The sequence below is a fragment of the Choloepus didactylus genome, chromosome 4 (genome assembly GCF_015220235.1).
Source record: "Choloepus didactylus isolate mChoDid1 chromosome 4, mChoDid1.pri, whole genome shotgun sequence".
In the NCBI taxonomy this organism is placed as follows: Eukaryota; Metazoa; Chordata; class Mammalia; order Pilosa; family Megalonychidae; genus Choloepus; species Choloepus didactylus.
In genome coordinates, this window is record NC_051310.1 from 99,172,564 (window position 1) to 99,186,322 (window position 13,759).

Sequence of the window (13,759 nt, forward strand, 5' to 3'; positions counted from 1 at the left end):
CCCTTTATACCCATTTTACACATGAGAGAACTAAGGTTCAGAGAAGTTCAGCACCTTGCCCAAGATAACACAACTAGCACATGGCAGCTCCAGATTCAAATTCAGAACAGTCTGACCCAACCCAGTCCTCTTTCTACTCACGTGCCAGTTGTGAAGACCATTTTCCACCAAGGTGCCCCAGATGTCAAGGGGAGAGCCTCCCTAGGGAATCTGGGTACAAAGTAAAGCAGCACCTTTGATTTCTTTTTCTTGAGTCACACCTCTTAAGGAAACTTGAGAAATGATGAGCATTCTCATACAATTTTAAGCTGACATTTAAAATTTTCCATCATGAATTTAAATAGCTACAAAGGAGATAGCTTCTGGAATATTTTAAATAAATTTTTTTACAAATGCTAAATCACTATCTTAAATGTATGTAATAGATTCTAATTACCATGATGATTTGATACCCACCATAATCCATAAATACATGAAATTTTCCATCTTTCCCTTTTCTTCCTAAATTCATACTTTCAGTCCACCTCTCCTATACAACTGTATCATTTTATGTTTGAAATTCCTTTATTTAGCATCCTATCATATGATCTATTAAAAAAAAGTCTCTAAATTGAAATTTCAGAAATGTGTTATATCTGTAACTGTAAGCTCTGTTGAAAACATTTCTTCTAGATTAGGGAATCATCACAATTGTCATTAGTACATAACCAATAAAGACATAAATCTAAACCTTTGATAAATATTAAACATAAAAAGTAAAATTTTACTGCAAACCTTATCTCCTAATTCAGTGAATGGGGCAGGGTTTTTTCCCAAGTCAGTCCACATCTTTATGGATAAATGATTCCAGGGCCCTATAAATCAAACAAGGGTCACCAGCAATTCTATTCTCACATTTTGGTTTCTTTAGGGTTGTAAGCACTGGAGAACTTTGTACCATAAGAAAAGTGGAAGATGATGGGAGGAATTTTAGTAGGGCAATATCCCTCAATCCTTGGTATCCTTGGTGCTTGGTAAACACTAAATCCAGCTTGATGGTAGCCTCAGAAGCAGAGAAGGGATGGGACTGGTGAAGGGCAGTCAGGGAGCTTCTACCAAGCAATGATCCCCTTCCACCACTTAATTTAGGCAGTGGGAATACAGGGGCTTGTACTGTTTTTCACTCTACCCTAAGCATACTTCACAAATAATCTTCTATATCAGTACTTATTTTAAATAAGAGAGTAGAAATAAATACCATAAAATAAACAAAAGAGTACGTAACAGGATTTATCTTTCATCCAACCTAAGTAAGCAAGGCTTATGGAGTCTCTTTTTAAAGGCAGTGAATTATTAATATATGTCAGATAGCTATGGATTTCATATTACTTGATAGCTTTCCTGGTAGATTTCCTTTAGGACAGACATCATATCTTCCCTCAGGATATTACAGACTCTTGATTAGTGTGTATGAATTTCTTACTAGTGGTAAAGGATTTTGATTCAACTAGTATTTATAAAACATTTAGTATGTATCAGGTATTGTTCTAGGCTGTAACAAAATCCCTGGCCTGCATGGAGTTAGCATCTTAGTGGGGAAAGACAATAAACAAGCAAGCAAATATATATGTCATCGATGGTAAGTGCCATGGAGAGAAGTAAGGTGAGGAAAGAGGATCAGGGAGGGGCAAGTATGGGGGGATGAGGCGGTGCCATCTGGAATAGAGTGGTTGCGGGTGGGGGTTCCCACCAACCACAGGACATTATGTGGAAGGAAGTGATGGGGAAGGACATGTATATACCAGGGGGAGGGTTTCTAATAGAGGAAACAGCCATTGCAAAGGCCCTGGGGCAGAAGCATAGCCTGGTGTGTGATAGGAACAGTGAGAGGCATGGGACATGGGAGAAGTGAGCAAGGGGAAGAAGGGAAGGGGATGACACACAAGGGCAAGAAATAGGTGTGCCAGATTATCAAGACTTAACAGTCCACAGTGAGTTCACTGAACTCTGAATGACATGTGGAGCCATGGGAAGGTTATGACCAGGAGTGACATAGTCTCACAAGTTTTAAAGAAACCACCCTGGCTGCTTAGGACAGCCACTCATTACTTCTCAGTCTTTTATTTTTTTTTCTGTTCTTAGCTCCTATATTTGGATTAAATGATGACTCTGTTTGCTGAGGGTGATCTCTAAAATCTGAGACCACAAAACAACCAATTTCCTATTTCATTGTTTTTATTCAACAGGGAGGAGAGTAATTTACTCCCCCATCCATACTTCCCAGGATCCTATACACATCTCCAAGGCATCACCTGTTCTATTACACTCTAATTATTTAAACACATATCCAGCTCCCCATTAAGCTGTAAGTTCCTTTAGGGCAAAGAAATAAAGCCACCAGTCTTCATGTCGCTCACACTCAGTTTTTATTAACCACAGTTCCACCTCCTAGGAGATACACAGTTAGCCAGGGGCACCCCATCACCATTTTTCCTTCTTACACGGTTGACACCATGGCTCACCTGGGTGGGAGGCTCTGCAAAGCTGCTTCAGGGCCTGGTTTATTCAGTTAGAAAGAGCTCCATGGGAGGAAAGGCTAGAACTGAGGGCCTCCTTCTTTTCCACATATGGGGTAGAACACACAAGCCAAATGACCCAATGAGTTGCAACTGCTCACTGCATCGAGGAGCCAAGGGACAGTCCTGGGCCGACCTGGAGGCCTGGGGGGTATATAGGGTTCCTCCTATCTACCAGGTCACTGGCCCGCTCCCTGCCTGCCCACCCACAGTAGTCAATACCAAGTCTAATTGTAAACTTTTATTCAAACAATTGCATACAACAAATTGCAACCTGATGCTTCCAATTCCTGGTTGCCAGGTGCTGTGGCTATGAGGGCACGAGGGCTGGCTTGCTGCAGACAGTGGATCAAGCACCTGAACAGAAGCCAAGGGGCTGCCCCAACAGCACATGACCCTGTGCTCGCCTCCACCAGTGTCAGACCCTCCAGCCCAGGGACCGCCTGGTTGCCCCGCGGGCCTGGGACCCAGAAGTGCCGTGGAGTACAAGGGGCCCTGGAGCAGGAAGCATCAGCTAGGAGTGGACGCTCCTGCTGACAGGTCGTTTTTCTGTAAAGAAGCTCTTCAGAAGCAGCACCTGGCTGAAGCTGACCATGAACAGGACGATGGTCTCACCCACAGACCAGTAGGAGACTCGGCTATTCAGGTCATCAGCCCGGGCCCGGTCCTGGGCCTCGCGCAGCCTGTAATGTGTCTGGGAGTCAATCACCGTCTTCAGAGCCTCATGAATTGTCACACAGGCAGATTCCATCTGCACAAGAAGGGACAAGCAGTCACATCTCTAACCTGCACAAAGAAGAGTGGAACCACGCATACGGCAAATGTTGTCCTTATCCTAGGTAACACTTACTGAATGGAAACCATGTGCCTGTGCTAAGGTTTTGCATGGTTTTATTTAATTCTCATAATAATTCTGGGTAGAATTAACCTTTTTAACGGATGAAGAAACTGGCTCAGAGAGGCTACATAAGTTGCCCAGAGTCACGTAGTTACTATGTGGCAATCAGGATTTGAACTTGCCTTGTCTGAGTCCTGAGCCGATGCTTTCAGAGGCTGCCCTATGTTCTCCTATTTAATCCTCACAGTACCCTTCCAGGCAGGGATCATTAACTTCCTTGGGAAGGAGGGCTGACTGATTGCTTACTCCACATACTGAAGAGGAAATTGAAGTTCAAAGAGGCTAAGTGACTTGCCCAAGGTCACACAGCTTGAGTGTGAACTAAATCACAATTATGTTGGACTCTGAATCTACTGCACAGTCTATTATACAATTTCTGCCTATGGTTTTATGTATACAGTCACATAAACACACAAACACAAATTCCTCATGTACCTAATTGCATACACATAAACAAATGCAAAGACACATATGTATAAACATGCACACATACACATATATGCTCTTAGGTAGTAAATATTATTTCACAATTTCCTTTTCCTGCTAAAATATTTTGTGTTGCAGAAAGAAGTTTTAAAATGCCCTCCCCCATCCAAAATTCCACGCCTTAATCCCGAGAACTTGGGAACATGATGAGCTATCACTCCCATGATTATGCTGACCTTAAGACAGGGAGATTATCCCAGATAGGCCTGAGTGTATCACACGAGCCCTTAAAAGCAGAGAGCTTTTACCAGCTGGTGGCAGAAGAGGAAGTCAGAGAGATTCAAAGTACAAGAAGAATTGGAGGTGCCAGTGTTGGCTTCGAAGACTGAGAAGGCCATATGCAAGGACCAGAAAAGGCCTCTAGAAGCTGAGAGCAGTCCCCAGCCGACTGCCAGCCAGGAAACATGGACTTCAGTCCTACAACTACAAGCAAATGAATTCTGCAAATGACCTGACTTGAGTGTGGAAGCAGATTTTTTCCCCAGAGCCTCCAGATAAGAGCCCAGCACAGGCAACACCTTGCTTTCAGCCTTGTATGTTATACCTTGTGTATAGAACCCAGTCAAGCCCACCCAGACTTCTAACCTACAGAGCTGTGAGGTAGTAGATGGGTGTTGTTTTAAGCCACTTGGATTGTGGTATTTTGTCACCACTAATAGAAAACTAGTGCATTATGCCTGTGGAAGAACAGGAGTTCTTACTCATAGGCAACTTCTCAAGCACCAGTTCATCCAAAACCTACAAAATTCTACTCCAATTGTGGGTTCTCAGGCTAGAGAAGTCCATAAAACATCCCACAGGCACTTGTTTCAGTTCCCAAACTCCAAAATGGAACAATTTATAAAATATAGCATAAGAAGCTAGAGGAGCCTGAGCTGTATGACTTCTCTGAACACTGGTTTCTCTTACAAGTGAAAGTTTTCAGGAGGCAAATAGGAGACTATGGCCAAAATATGGTGCTGCCCTCACTTGCCTGTTGGGTATTCTTTACTCTAGGAGCTGAAGTGGACCATATGAGGAAGGACTTTAGCCTCTGAATTCACTACATGGTGACTTCCATCTGTCTGGCAACTGGTGTACCCCCCTGGGTTTCTGGTTTTCTCTGCACATGTTGGCTCACCTTTCTCATCCATGGGTAAGAAGAGATGAACTGTTACCTGGATGGAAAGGTGACAAGGCCATCATGTATCAGAAGGCACTGGTGGAACCTGACTAGGCACTGCCAGCTCAAAGGACAGAATCCACAATGAAGAACAATCCTGCTTGTGCTTCAATTTGTCCCCCAATGGGTACCTTTATTTTCTCCAATACCCCGCTTTTCTCAGAGATATCCCACATGTCCTATTATGGTGGGATATTTGACAATCTTCTCTTGCTACTGGAGTGTAGTCAGCACTGGGATTCTTCATCTTCCCCCAATTGCTAGATATTTTATATTAAGAAAGGGACATACAAGCCCAAGAAGGATTGCAAAGGGGACTTCCATGTGCCAAATGGAATTCAAATGCTAACTACCAGATGAAATCTCTGAGCATACAGACCTGCATGCTAAAGGCAACGTTGGCATTTGTGAGCATGCTCCTCCTAGCTCTCCTTAGCATGCCAATTGTGATGAAGATGGAGTCGGGGCACTAAACTGGGAAAGAGGTCATAAACAGTCACTTCCAGTCACTACCTATCACACAATATGGGTAAATGTGGTAAGTCAAATTAGTTCTGTATTAGTATTACGTTGATGATCCCTAGAAAGCCACAACTACTGGAGGTGGGGTTAGGGGACTCAGGAGAGACAGCTATAAAATAAGACCGAAAAATTTCAGATCATGCTGGCTTTTCTTTTGTAGTCCAAACTTCTACTAACTCATTGATTCAACTATTTATTAAATGCCTTCTTGTCTTGCAGGTACTGTGCTAGGCCTGGGGAAGCAAGAAATGAATCAGAATCAGACTCAGTGCCAGGTCTCAAAAAGTTCATAATTTGAGGAGGCAATAATCAGCTGCAATGCAATGTGAAAACAGCTAACAACAGACGGGTGTGCTGAGTTATAGGAAAGCCCAAGAGAGAGCTGCAAATTCTTGCCAGAGGAGATGGAGGAGGATCTGATGCAGGAAGGGACAAGCTAAGCCTTGGTAGACAGATGGGCAAGACATGAGGTCAAGGACAAAGGGAAGTCATCCTAGAAAGCCAAAGCAGCAGAAGCATGGGCCAAGAGCCTGTGAAGGGCCCAGTTTAGGGTCAGGGACTGATAATGAGGATGGGATGTGTAAGGAAGAACTTGTGGGTCAGTGGAAGCTCACAATAAAGGGCCTGCAGGTCAAACAGAGACAGTTCGACTCTATCACAGAGCTGTGGGAGCAGATGAATGGCAAGATCAGAATCCCACTTGTAGAAGATCCTCCTGGTAGCCAAGGTGTAGAGAGGGATTGGTGGGAACCAGTCTGGAGGCAGGGTGTGCCGGTTTGTAAATATTGTGTCGTGTCCCCCCACCCCCCCTGCCCCGAAAACCATATTCTTTAACGCAATCTTGTGGGGGCAGATATATTAATCTTTCTGATTAGGGTGTGACCTCTTGATTGGATGTTTCCATGAAGATTTGACACCACCCATTCAGGGTAGGTCTTGATTAGTTTATTGGAGTCCTTTACAGGGAGCTTGCACAGAGAGCAGAGAAATGAAAACGCACCAGGATATGCTAAACACGCCAGGATATGCTAAGCCAAAACCCAGATGCTTGCTGATGCTTGGAGATGCTTGGAGAAAGCCATTTTGAGATGCAACCTGGGAGCAAAGGAGCAGCAGCCAGCCATGTGCCTTCCCAGCTAAAACAGGCTTTCTGGACACCAATAGCCATTCTTCAGTGAAGGTATCTTCTTGTTGATGCCTTATTTTGGATACTTTTATGGCCTTAGAACTGTAAATTTATAACTTAATAAATTACTTTATAAAAGCCAATCTGTTTCTGGTATTTTGCATAACAGCAGCATTAACAAACCAGAACACAGGCAAACCACTTAGGTTCCTCAAATTTTGCTGGCAAAAGAGGATAGCTTCAATTAAGAAAGTTGCCATGTAGGAGAAGCAGCATGGGTCTGGGGGGAGATTTCAGGCACTAAAATAAAGGGACTTGGTAACAAAATAAATCATACTTGAATTAGTGGATAGATGGAGAAACACACACATGTATCAATATAGTCTACACACATACATACAAGTTTTATATGTATAAACACACAGAGACTTTGTTCTTAAACACTAGGAGAGGGCTTATTTGGTTTTCCAGGCTAGAACTCCATTCTCTAACTTTATTTCTGTCACAAGCGCATTCAGAAACTCAAAGTGTATACTGAACTCACTTGAACTGGGAGCTCCTTGGACACTGGACCCTGGCCTGGGAATACAGCAGCAAGCACTGGTCAGCAGCTCTAGCCTTCTCCCAGGATCCAGAATCACTGGAGAGAGGAAGGAGGGAAGGAGAGAGAAGGAAGAGAAGTGGACAGAGGACACAGAAGTCACAGTGCAAAAACCCCAGGCAAAGGATACGTCAGCTATGCCATGTGAGGCAACTGCTTTAAAGACCTGACTCAGGTGCCAAGGGCCAGAGCCAGCACTGGGATTCCATGAAGAGGGCCCAGAGGCCTTTAGAAGACCAATCTCAGATCAGTGATAGGGAAGGAAGCCAGCTCCCAGAGCGTGACAGAGGAGTAGATTGTGGCCTACAGCTTTCCTGGGGTCTAAAACCAACAGACACCTTCAGGACCTGGCATAGGCCCACAAGAGACCCCAGACCAACAAATCACCAAGAATCACAGATACCTGGAACATCCCCTTACCACAAAGAAAGGAAAAATAAAAGAAGCTACTTCCCCTTCCACTGGGATCTTCCTTTAGAGCTATTCCACAAGAAAGCTCTTTAGCCCACTATCACAAAATTTCCATTAGGCAACCCCTTAAGCCAACTTCCTGCCCTGCAGGAAACCAGCAGAATCTATTCTGCTTCAGAGTCCTGTTTCCACAGGGCTATGGGTCTCCAGCTCTCCTGCTGTGCAACCTTCCACTTGCCAAGGCCACCAGTCCTGGCTGGTTTCCGGCATCCTGGAGCCTGACGGAGATTCTGATCATGGTCCCATGACAGTCCTGGGCCCAACCCCTTCCTCTCCATTCCCAGCCAGACATCCCATCATGTCTACCACCTGCTGATGCTGAGGTCTTCAGTCTGTAACCACTATCTTCCTTTACCCCTCATCCCACCAGAGCCTCCACAGATGGCAGTACGTGGTTCACTGGATTATTCAAGAATGCAAAGGAGGCAGGGATTGATTTTGGTGATGAATGTACAACTATGTAATGGTACTGTGAACAATCAAATGTACGATTTGTTTTGTATGACTACATGGTATGTGAATATATCTCAATAAAATGAATAAAAAAAAAAAAAAGAATGCAAAGGAGGGAAGCATGGCATCAGAACAGATTTAGGAAAACCTTTTGTCTTCCCTAGACCACCAGTGAGGCAACCTCTGGCCTTTGACCTCCATCAGGCGCTTCAGCCTCTAATAGGATCTGTCTAGACCCTCAGGAAGCCCAGAACACCTCAAGCTTGGCTTCCCTGTAATAACATTTTTTCAGACCGACCTCTCCTGGGAGCTTGGTCAGTCTGGAACTCAGGCCCAAGACAAATCTCCCTGGCCTGAATCCTTGCCTGGGCCTTGGTCACTCTGGATCCTGTTCTTTCACCACAGTGTTTATTTTGGTGTCACAAAACGTGGCCTCTGGCCCACAGTTGTGCTGTAAGAAGTCTGTGGCAAATCAGAAAATCTGGTAGTTAAAAGAGTTGCCAGGACAAGCAAAATAAAATTAGGGCTGGTGTGGAAAGTAAAAGTTACACCCCATATATTTGTACCTGCTATTTCCTCCTCCTGTGCCAGGCAAACTCCCAGCTAATGTCCACATCTTCACTTGAAGCTAAAACTCTCCTGGAAGAACTAACCGGTCCCTCCTTGCAAAACTGTTCCCTGCAATCAGAGCACTGACTGCAGATCCTGCGGCCGACTGGTTTACTGAGTTGTATTCCTTGCCAGACTGAGCTTCTGATGCCAAGGACAGCACCTTTCATCCTTGTTCAGCCACCATGTGGCAGTGTGTGGACTCAGTGATGCCCAGAGAGGCAGAGTGAGAGCTCTCAGCATCAGACAGACAGATGCTGGTTAAGGCCGAGGGGTCAGAGGTACAGAAGTGGGAGGAAATGCCTCTTCCGAGGCTAGAAAAAAGGAAGAAAGAGGAGGCTCAGAGACACAGGAAATCACTCGTTCCTGCAACACAATCAAATTCTAATGCAAAGGCTCTAAGAAAGAATTTCCCTATTGCACTAACTCCTTAAGCCTTTTCTCTACCAATTTGTTTTTCACTGGCTAAAAAGAGAAGTCTTTCAGCTCAGTGTATGGAGACTTACAAAATCTTCAAAACAAAGGCTGTTTCACCAGTAACCAAAAGAACTAGCAAGAGTACTGGTTGTGAAAGATATTACATTCAATACATACCCTAGGTCGGACCTCCTAACGGCAGTCATCCTGCCAAGCTCAAATCCACTGTTGTCCAATGGAACTTTCTATGATAATGGAAATGTTCTGTGTGTGACCACTAGCCGTGTGTGGCTATTGAGCACTTGAAATGTTGCGAGTGCAAACAAGGAAGTGAATTTTCTATTTCATTTTAATTCATTTAAATTTAAATAGCCACATGTAGATAGTGGCTTCTAGACTGGACAGCAGGGCTCTAACCTCCAACTGCTTCACAGAGAGAGACTCAGGGAAAGTGGACGACTGGGCAAACGAGCCCTCGGGATTTCATGAGTGCGCCCAAAGCCACAGAGGAATGGAAACCTGTGGCCACCTTGGAGGGCAACCGGGGCTTTAGGACTGGAACTTTCCTGTCTAGCAGGTTACCCCAGTCCCTGTTGCTCAGTCATTTGTCAAATATTTGGTGAGCTCTTATTTCATGCCATACCTCATGCACACAAAAGAAATACAAAGTAAATAAGAGTCACAACTCTTAGGAAGCTCTAGACTGATCATGGGGAAGGAGGGCAGAGCTTAAATAGCAAGAGGGAAGACTGACCACGGAGGTTGAGATCAGATCGTAACTAACCTTGAGAGCCATCTACGGCAGAGATGACTATTTGTCCTCCAAAAATTGCATGGTTTCTCTTCTCTTCCACACGATGGAGTTGTTGCTAGGAGGTAACTACCCAACTGGGACTATATTTCCCAGCTCTCTTTCACCCAGAGTGGCCACAGGACTAGTTCTCAGCAATAGGATAGGAGGAGAAGTGATGTGTGTCACTTCTGGGCCAGGGCTTTGAAGAAGCAGATGGGGCTTCCCCATTCTCTCCTTCTTTTGGTGTCTAGAGGCAGAGGACCCTGAAGCCCTGGGGACTGGCGGACAGAGCCTGGACTCCTGAATCACCCCAAGGAGGAAAGCTACCTGCCAACCTGCTCTAGACTGATTTGAATGAGAAAAAAACTTCTGTTGTGTTAAGCCACTGATATTTGGGCAGTATTTGTTACAGCAACTTGTGCTACCTCAACTAATACACCATACAAAGTAGGACTTTGGTCTTTAAGATACAGGCATAGCATATAAGCATAGAGCTCATTACAGGTACTGAGAAAGTGGTTCCATGTGAAAGACTCAGTGGGGACAAATGAGAGGCAGTCATAACACAGGAAAGTATCACAGGGATCTGATTAAAGAACAGAGAGGAGACAGGAGAACATAGTGTCCTTTAGGACTGGATGTGAAGGGAGAAGCAAAGCAAATACTGAGACTTTCAGCCTGTGATCTGGGTGATGATAACTCTGTTCATCACCCAAGTCAGGGCCAGAAGAGGAGGGACAGGCTAGCGGGATTCAGTCAGCCTGCAGAGGTCCGTCACGGTTAGTGTCCACTTACCTGGGTGAGTGCTGTGACCCTGTTCCCCATGTCTGGGAGAATGGGGGGCTCATCACCCACTTGAAAGTCAAAGTAGACGGTCTTGTGAGAGAAGGTGGAAAACTCATTACTGAAGCAAAACTGATAAACTCCCTTGACCTCAGCACGGTATGTGAAGCTGTCGTACTGCTTCTTGGTTTCCCTGTAGATGGTGTTCCCCACAGGGTCCTCCACATAGCAGTCAACATCGTAGTGACCTCCAGTGATGACCTGACAACCAGGGAAGAGACCACAATCTACCGTCACCAGAGGGGAAAGCACCACTTACCAAATGCCCACCAGATACCGTGATTAGATTTTACAAACATTTTTTTCATTTAATCTTCACAACCTTCTAAGGCAGGTATGAGCACAGTCCCTATTTTGCAAAGAAAGAAACTGAGGCTGAGAGAAGTTAAGTAAATTGACCATGGTCACAATGCTAGAAAGCAGCAGGGCTAAGAATGGAATCCATGTATGCCTAACTGCAAAAGTTTTGCTCTCCAAGAGTGCAATTAGCCTAATTTTTCCCACTTTACAGAAGAGGAAATTGAGGCTCTGAGGTTAAATCAATTGCCTAAGATCACACAAGCAGAAAATGGTTGAGTTGGGATCTGGCCTGAGGGCCCTTGGCTCCAGTGCCCAAACTCTTCACCACAGTGCTGTTCTGCAGCATGAATGAACATATCCTAGGAAATCTGCTCAGACAAGGCTTTCAGAAATTGGGGATGTAGGGGTGGGGTAAAGGGAAAAGGATACCCAAGAAACTGTCCCAAGGCAGCCAGAAGCCTTTGCTTCTGTATCTTTGTTTGGTATTTAATTCAGGACATGAAGCTAATCACTTTAAGGCACTACTACTCATTAGCTGGTGACCCTGGACATGTTACTTGACTCTCTGAGGCTCTTTGTCTTCATCCATAAAATGGAGCTAATAATAGTACCTACCTCCTAAGGTTGTGGTGAGAATTAAATGAGATATCACAGGTAAAGGACTTAGCGCAGTGTCTGAAATATAGGAAACGCCCAATAAATGCCAGCCAATTACTGGGCAATCTGGTCCTCTGAGGGTGAAGGTGGAGGGGTGGGATCTGGTGTGGACCATCCTGGAGCAAAATTAGGCAGACTAGGTGTTAAACCTACTGCAGCTCCCTTCCAATGAGAAACAGGATACCCCCAAACAAATGTCATTCTTGTCTTCCTGCACTAAGTCTAGTAAATTTAAATAATTTATTAACAACTGAATGCAACGGGAAGGGAAATACATATTGAAGTGGTCATAGAATTAGAGACTGTCAGAAGTGGTAGAGTCCTCAGGAATCACTAGCCCCAAACTCTCCCTGTAAACATACGAAAAGTAAGACATGCATAGGGCAAAATCATACAGTTAGTCAATGACTGTAACCAAGGTCCATCAAAGGCCCACCTGCTTCCAAACTTTAGAATTTCCTTTGCCCAGATGGAAGACGTTGCTTTGTGAAGTAGTGAGCTCCCTGTTGCTGAAGATATTTAAACCTATGCTAGACATCCCTTGGCAGGGAATTCCTGCCCTGCCAGTGACCTCTCAAACCTACCTGCTACTTACTTAAGATGTAAAAGTAGCCAAATCAGTGGCTTCAGAGACCATCACACATGAAGCTGTCCCCAAGCACAAGTCTCTTTCAATGGCTCTGGTGGCAGTGGTCTTATCAAATGGCTTACCCTCACTCCTGCTTCTCGTGCCACCTCATCTTTGGAATGCTTGCCAGCATGTTCCCTCAGCAGACAACTGTCTGGGTATGACACCCACTCAGCCCCCAACCCTAGACCGGCTCTCTAAACCTTAGAGGTAGACCCTTCACCCAAGACCGGGTCCAGGCAACTGTAAGCAATGAGATGTCTGTAAAGGAGACCGCAGAGCGGGAGCTGAGAGCATCTCGGATCCATATGGCAATAGCCAAGTCTTGCCACCACACTACCATCCCCTGTAAACACTGCCAGGGCTCAAAGGTGGTGCTGGGACCTCCCCAAAGCGCCCCTTCTCACCACTGCTGCGCTCACCCTAATTCTGATTTTAAATTTTGAAAGCGGGAAGAAACAAACTATGAAACCATTTCCTGTCACTGCCATTTTTCAATGCCCACAGGGACTAGGTAGTAGACAGACTTGGGATAGAACTGAGCGCCTGTGTCATATTCAGCGTTCCTTCGAGTCCAAGGGGACTGAAGGAGGTCACTCTGGTCCACTCCCGGGTATGCGGGACTCGCCGGAGGCATCCCGGTCTTGGGCACGTACCCATGGTGCAGCACCTCTCGACCAGCCAAGCCCGTCTCGGGTAGGCTCGGACTGATCAAAAAGTCCTTCCTCACGGGGCGCTGCAGCCGCCTTGGCTAGTTCTAAAGACTGCAAGCAGAGGCGTGCCAGAACACTGGTAAGTCCAGGAAAAGAGGAGGAAGAAGGAGGCGCAGCCGGGCGCCCGGGTCTCACCTGGTAGTCCAGAGAAAACTTCACACCCTGCTCCACCTCCTCGTGGAAGCACTGCTTAGCGTTGTCCGGCAGTTCGAAAGTCAGTTCGGCGCCCCTCAGCTGCTCCGCCCGGAACAATAGCAGCAAAAGAAGCATCGCAGAAACGGACAGCGAGGTCCCTCGGCCTGTGATGCGCCCCATCCCGTCCAATGGGCCGCGGCTCGGGCGCTGCGCCCCTTGCGGGCCAAGACAGCGGCCGCCGGTGCCGCGGAGGCTGTACTGGGATTGACGTGGCGCGAGCCGGCCGCTGCGTTTCCGGGAGGGCGGGCGGCTGAGTGCGCAGCCGCGCGCTCTGGGTCGAGCCCGGGACCCAGACAGAGCGCGCCGCGGCTTCGTCTCCCGCCTTCGGCG

At 46.0% G+C, this 13,759-nt stretch overlaps 1 protein-coding gene across 1 annotated transcript; it reads right to left on the reverse strand.

Moving 5' to 3' along the window:
- Window positions 1-2,382: 2,382 nt before the first annotated feature.
- On the reverse strand, window positions 2,383-13,736 carry TMED3 (transmembrane p24 trafficking protein 3). Its single transcript, XM_037835357.1, has 3 exons — window positions 13,370-13,736; window positions 10,889-11,137; window positions 2,383-3,306 (listed from the first exon to the last, which is right to left on the reverse strand). Exons 1-3 carry the CDS (start codon window positions 13,547-13,549, stop codon window positions 3,070-3,072), a joined length of 666 nt encoding a protein of 221 aa, XP_037691285.1. The 5' UTR covers window positions 13,550-13,736; the 3' UTR covers window positions 2,383-3,069.
- Between the last annotated feature and the right edge of the window lie 23 nt (window positions 13,737-13,759).